General features: G+C 43.1%; 2 protein-coding genes across 2 annotated transcripts in view; one reads left to right on the top strand and one right to left on the bottom strand.

Moving 5' to 3' along the window:
• The window catches only part of LOC310964905 (receptor activity-modifying protein 1-like), a 140,097-nt gene extending 121,797 nt beyond the window's left edge, over window positions 1-18,300 (bottom strand). Inside the window, exons 1-3 of the mRNA XM_083938215.1 lie at window positions 18,038-18,300; window positions 15,056-15,194; window positions 11,647-13,209 (exon numbers count right to left, since the gene is read on the bottom strand). Coding sequence (XP_083794341.1) covers window positions 12,954-13,209; window positions 15,056-15,194; window positions 18,038-18,092 — 450 coding nt within the window. The 5' untranslated portion in view covers window positions 18,093-18,300 and the 3' untranslated portion in view covers window positions 11,647-12,953. The remainder of the gene's footprint in view (window positions 1-11,646; window positions 13,210-15,055; window positions 15,195-18,037) is intronic.
• On the top strand, window positions 3,845-7,187 carry LOC310964723 (uncharacterized protein; the record flags this gene model as incomplete). Its single annotated transcript, XM_083937979.1, has 6 exons — window positions 3,845-3,952; window positions 4,058-4,218; window positions 4,328-4,544; window positions 5,305-5,408; window positions 6,422-6,559; window positions 7,100-7,187. The coding sequence occupies 6 exons, from the start codon at window positions 3,845-3,847 to the stop codon at window positions 7,185-7,187; spliced, it is 816 nt and encodes a 271-aa protein (XP_083794105.1).
• Window positions 18,301-18,569: the final 269 nt, after the last annotated feature.

Below are 18,569 nucleotides of genomic sequence, written 5' to 3' on the forward strand. Positions count from 1 at the left end.
TGATAACAAGGTTGGAAGGAAAGGTCACCCCGTCACACTCACATCAACCGGACACCGTCAATAACGAGCCTGCCTGGGAGGGCAGGTACACACAAAGGCACACACACACACGCACACACACGCACACACACACACACACACACACACACACACACACACACACACGCACACGCACACGCACACGCACACACACACACACACACACACACACACACACAGAAGACGTAATGACTCAAAAGAAAGACTCAAAGCTTTTGTATTGACAAAGAAACAGGAATCTGAACGTGCTGCTACAGTATTGACTTCTTTCATGCTGGTCCGTCTTACATAAGCGTTCAGAATGGGATTTATTTGAAGCATCACTCTTGGGAGACAATCTACTATCCAGTTGTTTTTTTGTTTTTTGTTATTAAGTTACATGTTTTCTGTGTTTCTCCTTGAAATGTATTCAGTGGAATCAAGAAAACTAACTTGCAAAGACTGAGTTAGCTGTTAAAAAGCATTAATCTGATACATTTTTGTGCTGAATTGAACCTGATGATTAAGAAAACATGGACATAAAGTCATGTTTGTTTGAATAGCACATTTCAACAGCAAGGCAATTTAAAGTGCTTTACAAGGAAATCAACACAAGCAGTGGGGAGGATATCAAGGCAGCATGGTTTTTTTTTAGATGTTGCACAATTGCTTTCATTGGTTTCATATTCGATAAGATCAAAACGTAATTAAATTGGTTTTAAGCCTAAACAATACAGACCCTATACCTGATATGAAGGAACCATCAGCCTGGGTGGAGCAGACTCCTGACACAGCAGCGTCTGTCAGCCTGTCAACACAAGCAAATAAGGAGCGTGCATATCATTGTTTTTGGCACTGATGACAGAGAACAAGGACCGCAAGTCCTGATTTGTCTCCAGCGGCAGTTTGAAATTTCACACAAGCACCTGAATGCACCACAGATGATATCAGCTATCAGCGGATAATACACAAGCTGTAGATGGGCAAACTCAGAAATCGATACATTCTTTTTTGTCGGCAGAAATGATTCGGGACAGACTTTAAGAGAAGTGTTTTCTCACAATGTTGTACTTGTTTGATGTGGACCTGTGTCGAGCAAGCCCTGGAAATATCCACAGACAAACCTCGAGCCAGACGCACAAGCCCACGACCTATATATACTATCTGGCCTTCTCATCATTTATCTTACAGCGGCAGAATCAGGATAGATTGGTTCAATTAGACTGGCCTTTAATGTAATCTGTTTAATCCATTTCTATCATCAAAGCCAATACCTACCTCTCCCTGTGGAGGGTCGGATTACCCCTCCGAGTGTATCTCAGAGCGAGCATCTCGTCTATAAAAACCAGCCTCGGACTCATTCAGATCTTCTCAATATTTGCTCTTTACAACTGGCTGTGGAGGGTGTCTCAAATTTTTAGTTTTAATGGGCAGAGATTTAAGATCTTCATATCCTACCAGAGATTGCAAACACTGTTCGGCACAATGCACAGTGCCGCAATAAAAGAGACAGGGAGGATTTTACTCTTCCTTTCCTTTGCTCTGCAAAGATTGCCAAGTTGATTTCAGAACGGACAAACCCCAGGATACGGTTGCACCAGCTATTCCTAATTCCTTCACTAAAGCCCCTTTACACTTGCACTGCAACCCTGAACGTATCTAGACCTGCCCAGAGGATGTGTTAAGAAAATGAAAATGAAAAGTGTGTGTACAGTTGTTGGTAACCATGTTCTACTAATGTCAAACCATCCACCATGCATCAGCTCTGTATAAGGTCCACTTATATGGTTGTTTCCCCTTTTCCAATCAAAGGTTTTCATGCTACTCTACTTTCTGCAAGAGTATTGATGGACCAATTCCTACACCATGACACATTTCTCCCCCAAAAGTATGCATGTACTTCAATGTGGCAACAAGGCTGTTTTTTTAAATGTGTGGATTTCATCCAACAACTGCAATCTTTTACCTGCTGAGATTTATGCAGGGAAGTGGGATTTTATCCTCCAAAATCCATCCATCCGCCCCCCCGCCCTGCATGTCTTTGCGCTCACACTGTCAGAGGAGAGAAGGAAACGATGCACAGGTATTAACTACTGCGTGCCTACTTTAGGCTGAATGCATCTGTAACATATAGAGCCTACTGTATACGTGCAGTGCACAAAATTACATATTTTTATGTGTTTCTTCCTCTTTTACACAATTCCCCACCTCAGTTACATTCAAATTCTGTTTCAACCAGTCTGGAAACCCCGACATCAATATGTTTCCCTGCCCCCCACCGAGTATAAATACAATATTTCTCATATTTTCCTCTCCCAGTGTGGATTACCTGCCTATCAGGAGAGTTCCCCATGCAGCATTAGCAACACTGCTCGTCACAGTCGATGGAAGCACTCCCACAGCTCGTTTTACCGTGTCGGTAATGCCTGCAGATATTAAAGAAATACATGAGGCGGTTTGTCTGAGTCCATTGACTTTGTGTTTTTAATGGCTTCTGTGGAAATGTGTGAGGACACTCGCTTTAATAAGACTCGGTGGTAAGGACGTGGTGATAGAACGGTTATGTCTGGGTAGTCGCATGTACGTGGATGACAACATTGTCCTCTTGTTTGTCATGCTTCAGCTACAGCGGTGGACAGCGGTGTGACTTGAGCGCAGCTGACAGTCTTGATCAAAGCTGATTGATTGGACGACACAAGGCAGGGCTGCACATAGCAACATTGCGGAGGGTAAGGGTCGGGGCTCCTGAGGTGCCTGCAGCATCCCTCTCCCCCCTTAGTTAACACAAGCTCTATTGCAAACCATATCTGACAATGGATATTGATCAGGTGAACGGGAAGGATCGATACTTGTTGATTGGGCAGAAACTACATGGGTCAAGATTGGCCGCCTAGGTTCAGGACTGATTCCAACTGAAATCATTTCTACACTTGTAATCAGAGTGTGATGTTTTTACTGTATCGACGACAAACTGCTTTTACAAACAGACACGTCTCTGGTTCATAAGATCGGGCACGGTTCTTGTATGTAAAGTATATTTGATCATATTTCTTATCTCTAGATACTCTTGTGATCATTGAGCCCATGCCTAATGTGTCAAAGCAACAATGCTATGGAAGATTAAATAAGGCAATGCACTGATGATCTCTGGGTGAATACCTATTGATGAGGAATTACAACTGGCATGTGACTTCCGAGCATTCCCACACTCAGCAGCTTTCACTTTTTTCAGCCCCCAGCATCATATATATGCATTTACTGCCATCTGCTGCTGTGTGTTAGCAAATGCATGAATCTAGATGTGGAAAATCACAGCGTTTCATCACAGCCAAACGAGTCATTTTTCAAGAGCTACTAACTTCTTATTTTTGAAAGAATACTTCTATTTTTTATGCAAAGTGACTTTGCATGTGGCAGTGACAGCTCTATATATGGTTTATTTAACCTTTCATGAAGATGGACACATGGTTTAAATGTATACTATTTAAATCATGCCATGTGTTGATACACGTGTTTTCATATATGTAAATATATTCAAATGACACAAATCATAAAGTATGGCCCAGAAAAAACATTAACACTGAGGCAGATTACTGAAACCATAAAAATACATGACTACACTTAATATATCACAGATCACTGTACTGTCCATTTAACATTAATTGAACGCAACACAGTGTGAAGTCCATTGATGCTTTCATTCCCATATAAACATGCTGTTTGGCAGCATTCCTGGAGGTTAATGTGTAACTTGGTCGGTGGATAAGGACAAGCACACCGCACGCAGAGTCATAGCATTTGGTCATTGGGGCACTTTGAAGGAGAAATGGCTGTACGTCTCTTTGAGGGTCGGGATCATGCAGCTGCTTACCTGCGGTACAGAGTGGCACCTGATGAATTAATCAACAGGATAATGAGCTACATGGCGACAAAAGTGAGTGCATGCTCAAGTTTTATCAAGTTGCAACATGCTTCAACTGTCTGTGTTGTGGTGCAGAAGCAAACAAAGGTTTAGAATCATGACTTAATTATTTTTTAGACACCAAACCGGTACAACCTTGCAGTGGATGTGGGCTGCGGTTCGGGACAAGGGACCATCCCATTGGCTCCATACTTCACCAAGGTTGTTGGAACAGACATCAGCCCTGCCCAGCTGAACATGGCTCTGACCAATAGCAGCCCACCGAATGTATCATACAGGTGAGGTGGAAGCAAGATGGGGCACTTCTTTCCTGCCTTACGATTTTGATTACTTGCTGAAAACTGGCTCATAGGCTTCAAAGGATATTTTCTGACCTCTTGGCCCCAGGGAGTGTCCAGCAGAAGATCTACCGTTTGCCTCTGGTGAGGTGGACCTCGTGACGGCAATGACGGCGGCTCACTGGTTCGACCGCAAGCGGTTCCTCCTGGAAGCCGACAGGGTACTGAGACCCGGAGGCTGCCTGGCTCTCCTGAGCTACACCTCGAACTTTGAGCTGGAGTATGGGGGTGTCTCCAACACAGAACTCAACGGCATCTGTGACGAGGTACATCCAATATATAAAACTTGAATTCCTACAAATTGGTTATTTGTGATTTCTAATAGACTACTCTAAACAAATTTTATAGTGAAAAGCAAATGCCTCTGAGGAATAAGAAATGAAGATGTTAATACATGCTCCTATAATAATCTTTGCTCGTGGGCCTTTGAACGTTCTACTGTGGGAAACATATAGATAACATACATAACATATAGACTATATGGTGCTCTTTAACCAGGTGTTCATGCAGAAATTGCATTCATTTATGCGTATGGAGTATGGGCGACTGTGGCTCAGTGTCAGAGTGGGTCGTCCTCCATTTGAGAGATTGGTGGTTTGATCCCCACCTCCCCGTACACATGTCGAAGTGTCCTTGGGCAAGACACTGAACCCTGAATTGCTCCCCGTGCTGCGCATCGGTGTGTGAATGTGGTGTGAATGGTTAGATTAGATGGTCTGTAGATGTCCACTGCCATCAGTGTGAATGTCTGTGTGAATGTGACAAACACTGGGAAAGTGCCTTGAGTAGTCAGAAGACTAGAAAGGCGCCACATAAGTACATTGTGTAGCGTCCATTTACCATTACCAGGATACACAGAATACACAAGGCAGCCATCATGCGTCCAGTATATCCTTGGCTTGAAGAAGTCTGGACCGATGCTTCAAATCTCTGACTTATTGCAGTTGAGTTTCTTTGCATTCATGGTGGTGAGGGCAGAGTGAGTGGCAGTTCGTTGGTAACACAATTCATTTATTTCTTTATCAGTATTACGCCGCCCTGCATCCATTCCGAAATCCCTATATCGGAGCAAGCTCTGAGAAGATCTACTCAGACATGTTTGACTCCTGCTCTTACCCAGATAAAGAATGGTGAGTGTCCCAGGCTTTAAATATATCCAGCTCTAAAAGCAATCCTTTAAGTGTGAATATCCTCATATGTCCTTCAGAGACTGCAAGTGGCGTACAATGACGCTCTGAGGATACATTTAAAAAGGCCCAGATGGACCAGTGCGAGCGAGCTGTGTGTGAGCACGGGAGTGAACACACTGCACGCGGTTCTGAGAAATGTAACGCACGGGTTCATCTGCCGGTTCAATGACTCTGAGGATCTAAATGTTGTGGCAATGGTGAACATTATGTACAGTGACACGCGCTGCACGTCTCAGTTTTGGGGGCACTGGTATAAGTGTCTTTAGGGTTAGGGTTAGGGTTGGGGTTAGGGTTAGGGCTGGGGTTAGGGTTAGGGTTAGGGTTGGGGTTAGGGTTAGGGTTAGGGCTGGGGTTAGGGTTAGGGTTAGGGTTAGGGTTGGGGTTAGGGTTAGGGTTAGGGTTAGGGTTGGGGTTAGGGTTAGGGTTAGGGCTGGGGCTAGGGTTGGGGTTAGGGTTAGGGTTAGGGTTGGGGTTAGGGTTGGGGTTAGGGTTAGGGTTGGGGTTAGGGTTAGGGTTAGGGCTGGGGTTGGGGTTAGGGTTAGGGTTAGGGTTAGGGTTGGGGTTAGGGTTAGGGTTAGGACTGGGGTTAGGGCTGGGGTTAGGGTTAGGGTCAGTCATTAGATTATTATGTTTTTTTTGTTTTTATTATTATTATTTTATTGTGTGATTCTTAATCCTTTTGTACTGTGTGTCTTGTTTTTACTTTTTGTATGGACCTTGAATCTGAAAAATAAAGCTTATGTATCTATAAATACTTTCATAATTACAGCTAAAGCTTGGTGGATTAAAGACTGTCAGATATCTATACACTAACGTCTGGGAGTTATCCGACACAGAGCAACTTACAGTAAACTTGAGCCCTTTGGGGTCAAGTGTGTTGCTGGCGGGCCTCTCAGAATACAGTCGAGGGAGAGGAGCTGCATTTCCCAAATCCTTCCTTCTCTTGTGTCCAGGAATGAGTGTCTTAGGGTGAGAAGGATCTTGCCACTGAGCGGATACATCGGCATGGTGGAGACCTTCTCCTCCTTCCAGAAGCTGCTACAAAAGGACCCCGCTGAGGCTGCACGTCTCTCTAAAGGCATCAGGAACAAGTGAGACATTAACCTCCATCTTAGTCTAACGGTGAACTTCTGGCCCTGAGCTCTCACCTCCACTCGCCTGCCGCTGAACGTTGATCTCTTCATCTCCTCCTACGTTCATTTATCATTATTAAAGAAAACTGCTGACATGTGTCTTTCAACACTGTCACAGTCTCGGGCATTAATCAGGAAAGCCAAACATTGCTTGACTAAGCTTAACTGTTGAAGGCTTTTACTGCTTTGATAATATAGCCACCATTAATTCCCCTGCCACTGACAGGACAGAGGAGCCCAGCAAGCACAATACACAGAGTGGAAGTGCTGAGCCATACATTTAACACGGATCTAAGAAAAAGTATGACATTGTATTTAATTACTATCACAGTCTGTGCTGATTTACACACCGTCCTGCTCAGTTGACCTGTGTTTTGTCAATCGAGGTTTTACTTCATATATTTCAGTAGTTTGAGTCTTGATTCAGCACTTAGTCCATCCATTCATTCATTTTAGATCCTATTAAACCACTCTGTCTTTTCTTATCCTCCATCTCAGGTTGATGTGTGCCATGAAGGTGTCTTCTCCTGACACAGAAGTGACGGTGGTTGTGAAGTATTTCTATTGGCTGGCACGGAAACCTTGATCACTGTGATTGGCTGGATTCTGTACGCAAGATCAGAAACTACAGACACACATACTGGAGGAAAAAATGATTTTAAAAAACAAATTGAAATGCATGAGATACCATAGAAGGTAGTACGGAAATAAGAAATATAGAAAAGATCAATCTGGTGGAAATCCAAAATATACACAATAACAATAATAAGCACAATCAGGTTAAAGGTAAGGAGCATAGACATGTTTGATAAGTGGCATTTAGCTCTGTTTGTACAGTACCCAATCTATAGTATATAGTTGATCCAGAATGCACATGATGGCGTCCATGCTATTGCGTATCACGTCCCATAATGTCCCTTTAATCAGAGAGTAATCTAATCCAGAAGGAAAGAGAGGGATGGAGAGCTGAAATGGAGCCTGGAGCCACCTCATCACCCATGTATCTGCTGTCCATCCCTCAACACAAGGTGGATGAAGTTTGACTGAAACAGGAAGAAAGACTTTCATGTGGTGCAGCATTGTGTCAACAGTCTGCTGCTCCCGGATCAGCTTCATTGTCTGGGACGCTCTGCAGCTTTGGCAGCATCCTCCTCTCTGGGGACGTCACCCTGCACACAGAGAGTAGTGTGTGACCTCTTAAGTCTCGCTGTACCGTAGCTGCTGTTGCCGCTACTCATCATTGATCATGTTCGCCTTAATTATTATCATTTTCATAATCGATCACCTTAGCTGTGCTTGTTCCTACTGTTCTGCTGTATTAACTGCTATAACATATAAGTCATATTCACATTACTATAGATATTGTTATAGTTGCTGATACTCTTTGGTTGCTTGCATCTCTGGAAGTGTGTCTCTCTCTGTCCATCTGTCCGTCTTTTCTCTCTTTCTCTCTCCTTCTCTTCCTCTCTCCGGTGCAGACAGATGTGCGTCCTCCACAGAGCTGGGTCTGTCTGACGTTCCTGTCTGTTATAGTGAAGGTTTTCAACACCACCGTACTCTACGGGGGAATTGTTGGGTCTGTGTAAATCATAAATAAGTCATAGAGTGTGGTCTTTACCTGCTCTGTAAAGTGTCCTGAGATAACTTTGGTTATCATTTGGCACTGTAGATAAAATTGAATTGAATTGAATTAAAATAAGCATTTCAAAGGCAGCAATTTGACTGTTTTGCAACATAAAAGTACATTTTCTGCATCCGATCCTCTCTTTCTTCATGTCTGCCACATTTATAAGAACAATTTATGGAAGTGATTAGAGAATATCATTAGACTGAGCTGGGTTTCAGCAGGGAGAAACCTTAAACGTGCAGGGCAGGAGCTCTTCGGGAACTGAATTGGGCAGCCCTGGTGTTGGACCATGAGAACAGATGCTGGTTATCATGCACGGCCCCCAAGTCCCCTGAATCTTAAACACTTTATTACTTTCCCCTGCCAAACGATGACACTCTAAAAAATAACTGCGCGGATAAATTTAATTTTTTATGCCCAATCATTGCACTTATTGCATTTTACTGTTTGAGGCTTAAAGAAATGACAACTTCCTTTACAGCGCAGAGGACCAAGTATGTGAATTTACTGCCACCTGCTGCTCTCTGCAAGCAAATACATGTGCAAAGATAATAGGGTTGGAAAAAATGGAAAATTACAGCCTTTCTTTTGGTGATATTTGGAAGAGGGAGGTACCTAAAAAGGAGGTACCTATAGAATAGATTTTCAAGGCCATGCCAGTTTTTTCTCCCCCCAAAGTTTATCCTGGTTTGTACAAATTGATCCCATAGGTCATCTAGTGTCATGTGATACCAATATCCTCACTTTAGCTTTAAACCTGAGCCCTTACAGCCTCTGAAAGACAGTAATGTCGGACCCGGTGGGTCTCTTGGGGTAAATTTGATTGAATTTCATTAGAGTGCCCTCTGACCACCCCTCAGGGCACCACATTGGTTACTTGGTAATTGCTTTTTTATTTTTATTACGCCGCCCTGCATCCATTCCGAAATCCCTATATTAGACGAGCTCTGAGAAGGTCTACTCAGACATGTTTGATCCCTGCTATTACCCGGGTAAAGAATGGTGAGTGTTCAAGACTTACATCCAGTTCAGAAAGTGACATCTGTGGAGGAAAGACTCAGAGTCAGATTTATGCACTAACGTCTGGGAGTTATGTGGCACAGAGCAGTTTAAACGTGAGCACTTTGGGGTCAAGTTTGTTGCTGGCAGGTATTCAGAATACAGTCGAGGGAGAGGAGCTGCATTTCCCAAATCCTTCCTTCTCTTGTGTCCAGGAATGAGTGTCTGAGGGTGAGAAGGATCTTGCCACTGAGCGGATACATCGGCATGGTGGAGACCTTCTCCTCCTTCCAGAAGCGGCTACAAAAGGACCCCGCTGAGGCTGCACGTCTCTCTAAAGGCATCAGGAACAAGTGAGACATTAACCTCCATCTTAGTCTAACGGTGAACTTCTGGCCCTGAGCTCTCACCTCCACTCGCCTGCCGCTGAACGTTGATCTCTTCATCTCCTCCTACGTTCATTTATCATTATTAAAGAAAACTGCTGACATGTGTCTTTCAACACTGTCACAGTCTCGGGCATTAATCAGGAAAGCCAAACATTGCTTGACTAAGCTTAACTGTTGAAGGCTTTTACTGCTTTGATAATATAGCCACCATTAATTCCCCTGCCACTGACAGGACAGAGGAGCCCAGCAAGCACAATACACAGAGTGGAAGTGCTGAGCCATCAATTTAACACGGATCTAAGAAAAAGTATGACAGTGTATTTAATTACTATCACAGTCTGTGCTGATTTACACACCGTTCTGCTCAGTTGACCTGTGTTTTGTCAATCGAGGCTTTACTTCATATATTTCCTCATCTGATTTCAGTAGTTTGAGTCTTTTTTCATACATTAATCTGCAACCGCTTGTTGGGAGTAAAGCTGATCCCAGCTGACATCGGGCGTGAAGCGGGGTCCACCCTGAACAGGACGCCAGTCTATCACAGGACACATAGAGACGAACAGAGACAGACAACCATTCACACCTACGGGTGATTTAGAGTCATCAATGAACCGAACACCTGCACGTCTTTGGACTGTGGGAGGAAACCGGAGAACCCGGAGAAAACCCACGCAGACACGGGGACAACATGCAAACTCCACACAGAAGGGTTCCAGCCGGGATTTGAACCAGCAACCCTCTTGCTGTGAGGCGACAGTGCTAACCACCACTTGATCCATCACTTAGTCCATCCATTCATTCATTTTAGATCCTATTAAACCCCTCTGTCTTCTCTTATCCTCCATCTCAGGTTGATGTGTGCCATGAAGGTGTCTTCTCCTGACACAGAAGTGACGGTGGTTGTGAAGTATTTCTATTGGCTGGCACGCAAACCTTGATCACTGTGATTGGCTGGATTCTGTACGCAAGATCCCCTATTGGTGTTTCTCTTTTCATGTTGACAATACCTCGAAATAAAAAAAGTTGGATTCCTATCCATTTAAAACAAACATATAGTGTGATCCTTTTTATATAAAGATGTTTTTATAAATAAGACACCATTTTATAATGAACCTGCAGTTACATTGACTCCAGAGCCTGAGTGAACACTAGATGGAGCCCTGTCATAAAGGGATGGGAGGGTGATGGAGGACTTGTGCAGCACTAACCATTTAGTGCAATACTCCGATAATACTCCAGTAATAAATACACCTGTTTACTTACATTATATGGTAATTATAATAATGAATAATTACATATACCTCACAATAGTTTATTTTCATTTCATATTTTCTTTCTCAATTTTCCACATACTGTCACTGAAGTATTACAATGTACATATTGGGATACTGGTCTAAACAATCTATGGACTTCTGTTTGGGAATATGTAGAGGAAAGACAATAAAACCTTTTTTTTTTATTAAAAAAAGCATGAGGCTCTGTATTTTCCTTCCCCCCTTTCTTCCTTGAGAAGAATGAAACTTCGATTTAATAGTTATCATGAAATAAATGAAAACCTTTTTGAAATGTAATTGATTTGTGCTCCCCTGACGCATGTACTCTTATTGTTCTGTTTGTATTGTTTTACGTCTAAGTCTTGTGTTATCCTATGTTATGTCAAACCATAACATGTAAATAAAATAAAAAACAATGTACATATTTTCATTTTCCTTACTTCTATTTACACATATACTTATTTGCATGAGCAGAATGTGTATGTTTGCATATTTATTCTTCTATTTTATTCATCATTTCTATAGTTCAGTGTTGTTTATATATAAATATATATTCTTATATATTCTTTTCATTTAAGAATGAAACAATTTCCCCTCTGGTATCAATAAAGTATTTCTGAACCTAAATCTTAAAATGACGGTTCACTTACGCCTTACGTTTAATCTTAAAATTGTACTTATCTTAAAGTAACTTACTATTTCAAGGCATCCACTTGCTTCCAGGAAGTCCATCATCCAGTAAACCGCAATGAAAACAAACCATTAGTTCCCCACACTGATGGATTGTGTTGTTGCTGTTTAATTAATCACTGACCTTTGGTGTATGGAAACAGATGTAATTGCTAATTCACTGCTATGCAACTTTAGTGCCACAGCGGCTTAGTATACGATGTTGGGATTTAGCAGATATTGGAGATTATACAAAGGCATCAGTCATTTATCCGTGTCGTTGGAGTCTCAGAGTGTCCTCTCTACAGTTATTTGTGTTTGCAGATTGTTTAGGGTGATGACAACAGATGGTCATTAACACTCATGGCCTCCAGTTCCCTTGAATCCCAAAGACCTTTATTGCTTTTCCCTGTCCAGCTTTGTCATGTGGGTGATTCTATTTTTATATCAAAACGAGCATTTATTACACATTATTGTATTAAAGTCTGCTACAGTTCCTCATTAGGCATGCAATCATCTACGAATATGGAAATAATAAAACTGCAACTTAACAGTCCTCAAAGCAATGTCAGTCAAAAGCAACTGGATTTGGTTGTTTGTCTAGGAAGACGTTTCACCTCTCATCCAAGAGGCTTCATCAGTTCATGTACGCATCTGACCAGGACCAGGACCAGGACCAGGACCAGGAACAGGACCAAGCTGGAACTGGTCCAACTAACTGGTGTGGAGATCCCGGTATTTAACCGCTCACAAGGCCGATGATGTCACTGAGACCCTTTGTGCTCCAAGTGCCAACGACCGTCGTAAGAGTGGCAGTCGGCAGTTGGGGCGGCAGTAGCTCAGTCCATAGGTGACTTGGCTGGGAACCGCTGCTTCAAGTCCCTGTGTGGACCATGAATGGAGTGTGGACTGGTGGCTGGAGAGGTGCCAGTTCATCTCCTGGCCACTGCCGAGGTGCTGTTGAGCAAGGCACTGAACCCCCAACTGCTCGGGGCGCCGGTCACTGGCAGCCCCCTCGCTCTAACATCTCTCCATTAATTGCATGTATATAGATCCTGTCTGTGTGTAAAATGAAAATAGTGAAAAATAGAGTGAAAATTGAATTTCCTCATTGCGGGACAAATAAAGGAATTCTTCTTCTTCTTCTCCTTCTTCTTCTTCTTCTTCTTCTTCTTCTTCTTCAGTCGTTGGTGGGAAGATGGTTTCGAGTCACAGGGGCCATTTGTGAACAGTTGTTCTTTGAGGTTGCTTTTGACTGATATTGCTCTGAGGATGACGATGACCTGGAAAAAATGAGAACATTCACATGCAACTTAACAGGATAAATATCACCCAAAAATATTTCATCCCATGCTCAGCCTCTGCCTGTCATGAGTCCATGTGTATATGTACCCCTATAAAACCCCCTCTGTGCGTTTACTCCTCCACACCACAAGAGCAGTCATGAGCAGGGTGACCAGCACTGGCACCGCAATGAACGGGGCAAGGATGCTGGTCGGCGGGTCGTGGAGGAGCCGGCCGTTCAGAGCACAGTCGTGGAAGTAGATCCGGTGAACCTGCATGAAGAAGCGGTCCACTATCTGATTTGGCCAGAAGCATTCCACTTTCAAGGCCACCTGGTAGGTGCAGTTTGTCAGCCCCTCGTAGATCCTGCAGAGGGCGACAACGCAAAGTCAAATCTACCACAATGATTCACCAAGGAAAAACTCAATCCAGTCCTCAAATGCTATCAGAGAGACATTTAGTGGCATGAAGCTTAAGAGCCATATTTCCCCTGGTTCCCATTTTGAGTCACAGAAATACACTGTTGAGGTAGAAAGTCAGCCTCTCGCTCTGTCTTTGAAACATCCTTTCAGAGTGGAGTATAACCGCCTGTTGGTGGGAAAATAAGGCAAAGGAACGTCTAGAATTACCAGAGGGCTCAACCAAGCTAAATATAACTGTTAGGTGGTAGAGGGCAGGGGAAATGGAGATGCATACCAACAGGGTAGCACCAGGAGATGGCTACTTTGTTTAACTGAGTAGCTGGAGGCCGAGTGGACAAGTGGTCAGAAAGTTAAGTCCAGTGACGTGTTGTATTTTCAGAAAGGGACAAACCTCTGTTCTACCATGCACCTGTGGCCCCCTACTTAATTAGATTGTTCATTATTTTTCCATTATATTCTGTGACCTACAAGCTTAAAGGTTCCATATTGCAAAAAGTGAGATTTTTGTGTCTTTTTTTTATTATAAAGCAGGTTGAGCTGCTATAAAAATACTGTGAAAGTATCAAAACGCTCAATGCACACAGCCGTATTCAGAAACTGTGTCTTTAAACGAGCCGTCAGGACTTCTGTAGGGTTGTAACTGTACTATATATAGGTGGAAAGTGTTGCTGTAGTCATTCCTCGGTTGTAATGACAGGGCAGAAATGCCAAGAGCACAGATCTGAGAGCAGATCAAGAGGGGTTCCTAAAAAGAGACAGGCGCTTAAAAGAAACCCAAGTATACAAGTATAAACCTTAAAATCAGCATGATTTGGGACCTTTAATAAAACCACCACCCCCAGAAATAAAATATGAGAAAGTCTTTTTATAGCTCTGAGCAATGCAGCGTGTGAATGACGCTGTGTGTAAGAGTTTTAAACCACACACAAGTATTGAGAAAGAAATCGAATTCACTTACACCCAAACACAAGTGTGTGCGTCCTAAAACACACATTCCCAATCGACAGCTTTGGTGGTGGTAATACATTCAAGGATATAAGATCTTTTTAATGTGAGGGTCTCTACATTGGTCCGTACAGAGCCCTCACACAAGCCTTATTGGTGTATTTCTAATTGTCATTTCTTCACGGTTGATTTATCTTCTGCACTGTCGCCTCACAACTCTCCGAAGGAACTCAACAATGGTGTCAAACACCATCGCTAGCAGTTTTGTGACGCAACTGCAAACCCTCTGTGTGCCTGTACAAATCTTTTATGATGAGTTACAGCTGCCCACTCACTCACACACACACACACACACACACACACACACACACACACACACACACACACACACACACACACACACACACACACACACACACACACACACACACACACACACACACACACACACACGCACACACAAACACACACAAACACCAAGAGAGGACAGTGAGCCAGGAGGGAAATCACAGTTTTGACAGCAGCTTCTCCTGTGGGCCTCCCTGCTGCTTTCACCTTCCTGTCTGACTCATCCTCTGACTGTCGGTGTTTGGACTGCTCGGAAAAACACACAAAATATAATGCGCGACAGATACGGCGAAAGGTCACAACATATTGAGCAGCGTAAGTCAAGACCAACTACATCATTCCTTCACAAATCACTAGCCCTACCAGACAAACGTTATTCTTTTGCCATAAATCAATGAATTGAAGCAAGCATCTCGGCCAAACCGTAGGAGAGGCGGGACTGGTGATTTTTCTTTTCTTTGCCCACTCATTTTGCACAGCCAAGTCGGTGAACTCACTCCATGGTATCCGACCAGCTGCACCATCGGCCCCGGTCCAGCGCTGCGATGTTGAATTTGAACATGGTTAAGCAGAGGTCATTGATCATCCCCTCATAGAGACCGCTGTTGCAGCCGGACACTGATGGAAGGACTTGAGCTGAAGCACAGAAGAGGAAGAGAAAAAAACAAACAAAATGCATTAATCAAGATATAAATAAGATGATGAGATTGAATTTGGGTGAGAGGAGGAGTGATCGCTGTATTTCAGTGCGTGGGGAGCTTTGCATCATGTAAGGATACAAAAGATTCTACAACGGAGGTTATCTGCGATGTTCAGTTCTGTATAATAAGAAAGATGTTTGTGCAACAAACAAGGTCATGTCCTGGCAATGGTGGACCATTCCTTCCCTACTAGACTGTTGCTTTTACTAAGAAAAGATTTTAATTTGCAGTCTGAGCCCCAATCCCATTTGTTTACTTCAGAGATGTGTGTTAACAGGCTCCTAACGCGGAGACAGACCGCTGCCATCCTGCAGGACGAGAGCTGAATGTAACACCACAGAGCAGTACAGTAGGAGAGGGAGCTTAAGCTGGCGGAAAAAGACCCGTGTGGAGTGAACAGGTTGTTGTTACGATCGAGAAACATGGTGGATCTGTGCCGGTCTGATAAGAGCCAACTGTGTGCTGATTTTGTTTGCTGTGTCTCAGCTGGCTCTCGAGGCTTTGAAACACTCAAAGGAAGCCTGAATGTGTTGACACAGGAGTTTTGAAAGAGATGCTACTGAAAGAAGAACAATCATCTGGACCCCAGCACACAGCCTTGAGGTGCTTCAGTTTAAAAACCAAAAAACACGTGCAAAAACAGAACTGAACATATAAAAGGTCATATTGCAAAAGCGAAGTGGCAGCTGCTTGTGGGGAAATCTGGCAGTCAAGCGTTCAAAGAGGCTGTAAACTAGCCGCTAAACCCTGCTAGCTGGAGGATTACACTTTATTGACCTGTTAAAGGAAACACCCATCACTCGAGGAAGGAATCATGAATTCTGGCCTGCCTTTCTAGGACTCAATATTTATAGATTTTTTTAAAATGATCCTCACGATGATGGTCCATTTAGCTCACTGTTAGCCAGCTGCTGTGCTGCTCAGCGTGAGAGCAGCACCTTCAGCCAGTCCTCAGTTAGACACACACATATCTGGAGTTATTCTTAGCTGGGTGGAAACATTTTGCAGCCTCTTTGTTACCTGCAGAATATCCACATGCAACACGTTGATGCTGTTAAACAGGCAGATATTTGTGTGCAGCCTTCGAGTCGATCGCATCGTATCACCTCATATCGCATCATATCGCATCATATCGCATCACATCGCATCACATCGCATCACATCGCATCACATCGCATCATATCGCATCATATGGCATCATATCGCATCACATCGCATCACATCGCATCATATCGCATCATATGGCATCATATCGCATCACATTGCCTCATATCGCATCATATCGCATCATATGGCATCATATCGCATCACATTGCCTCATATCGCATCATATGGCATTACATCGCATCATATCGCATCCCATCGCATCACATCGCATCATATGGCATCATATGGCATCATATGGCATTACATCGCATTATATCGCATCACATCGCATAATTTTGCATCACATCGCATCATATCGCATCAAATTGCATCAAATCGCATCAAATCGCATCATATCGCATCACATCGCATCACATCGCATCATATCGCATTATATCACATTATATCACATTATATCGCATCACATCGCCTCACATCGCATCACATCGCCTCATATCGCATCACATCGCATCACATCGCATCACATCGCATCATATCGCATTATATCGCATCATATCGCATCACATCGCCTCATATCGCATCACATCGCATCACATCGCCTCATATCGCATCACATCGCATCACATCGCCTCATATCGCATCACATCGCATCACATCGCCTCATATCGCCTCATATCGCATCACATCGCCTCATATCGCATCACATCGCATCACATCGCATCACATCGAATCATATCGCATCACATCGCCTCATATCGCATCACATCGCCTCATATCGCATCATATCGCCTCATATCGCATCACATCGCCTCACATCGCATCATATCGCATCATATCGCATCACATCGCCTCATATCGCATCATATTGCATCAAATCGCCTCATATCGTACATTTGAATAGCTGACTGATACATCTGACATTGCATCTGGTGTGTGTACTGCTTTAGATTTCAAATCATTTCAGAGGAAATATTATAAATATTATACTTTCTACAGCTAAAATTAATAATAACTTATTTTTCCAAACAACATAGCTCATAAAATGCAATGTGTTATAATAAATTAAACTACCTAACATTGTATGAAATAATACAACCCACTTCAAGTCCAACAAATACATCAATAGTAATAATCCAATAATACTGTGTAAAAAATAATAGTGTGATAGTCAAAGCAACTGACTTTCTCTTGTGTACATTTGATGCTTTAGCTACATTTGTATTATGTATTACAGTGTGGTATGGTTAATGTTACCTCAGTAATCAAACTGGATACTTCCTACACCCCTGAACATGTCTCAGAATAAACAAACTTTGAACTTTGTGATATTCCCAAATCCACATATTAATGAATTAATGAGTATAATTTAATAATATGATTGAACAATAATCCAACAACACATAAACACAATTAGGAATGGGTCTGATATGAACTCAGTCATCTCTGAAATGTATGCTTCTGTAGTTATAATCTATAATATGCACACACACACACACACACACACACACACACACACACACACACACACACACACACACACACACACATGATTTATATACATATTCTTTATTTTTTAGCTCAACAGATGAAAATAGATGAATGTGATAGATCAACCAGGTTAAGTGTAACCTACTCAGAAGCACCTCACAGCTCAGGACCCCCAACGCTTACCTGCCATCAACAACACGACCCCCACTTTCAGGAACGACGCGCTCTCCGGAGCCATGCCGAACTCCAAGACGTTTTGCGCACTCGGTTCACTCCCTGGAGGTCAACTGCGCGTTTATCTCATTCTTCCTCCGGCATTTGGGTCAAAGTCAGTGATTCGGGAACCACGCCACAACGTTACGGATAAATGAACCGCAGCTCGCGGTCAACAGGAAGGCGCCAACTGTGCGTAAAAGCCCCTTGACCTTCAGTGGCTGCCTCCTTCCCTTCCCTCACCGCAACCCTAATCATAGAAGCTCTGCGTGTCATCTGATCCTTTTGTCCCGCCGCTTACAGAGTGGAGCTGCTCACAGGGGACAAAACAAAGTCAAATCCCAAAATGAGTCCAAGTCCTGATGAACCCAGGGAATCTTTTAATAACCCTAATTTACACTTTACAAGTATCAAACACTGGTTCCTGGAAGACATGTTGCTCTATTTTTGTTTACTGTGCATCTACAACAGGTGCCTTGATGTACACACACTCCCTATATTC

This window comes from Echiichthys vipera (genome assembly GCF_963691815.1).
Source record: "Echiichthys vipera genome assembly, chromosome: 23".
Classification (NCBI taxonomy): domain Eukaryota; kingdom Metazoa; phylum Chordata; class Actinopteri; order Perciformes; family Trachinidae; genus Echiichthys; species Echiichthys vipera.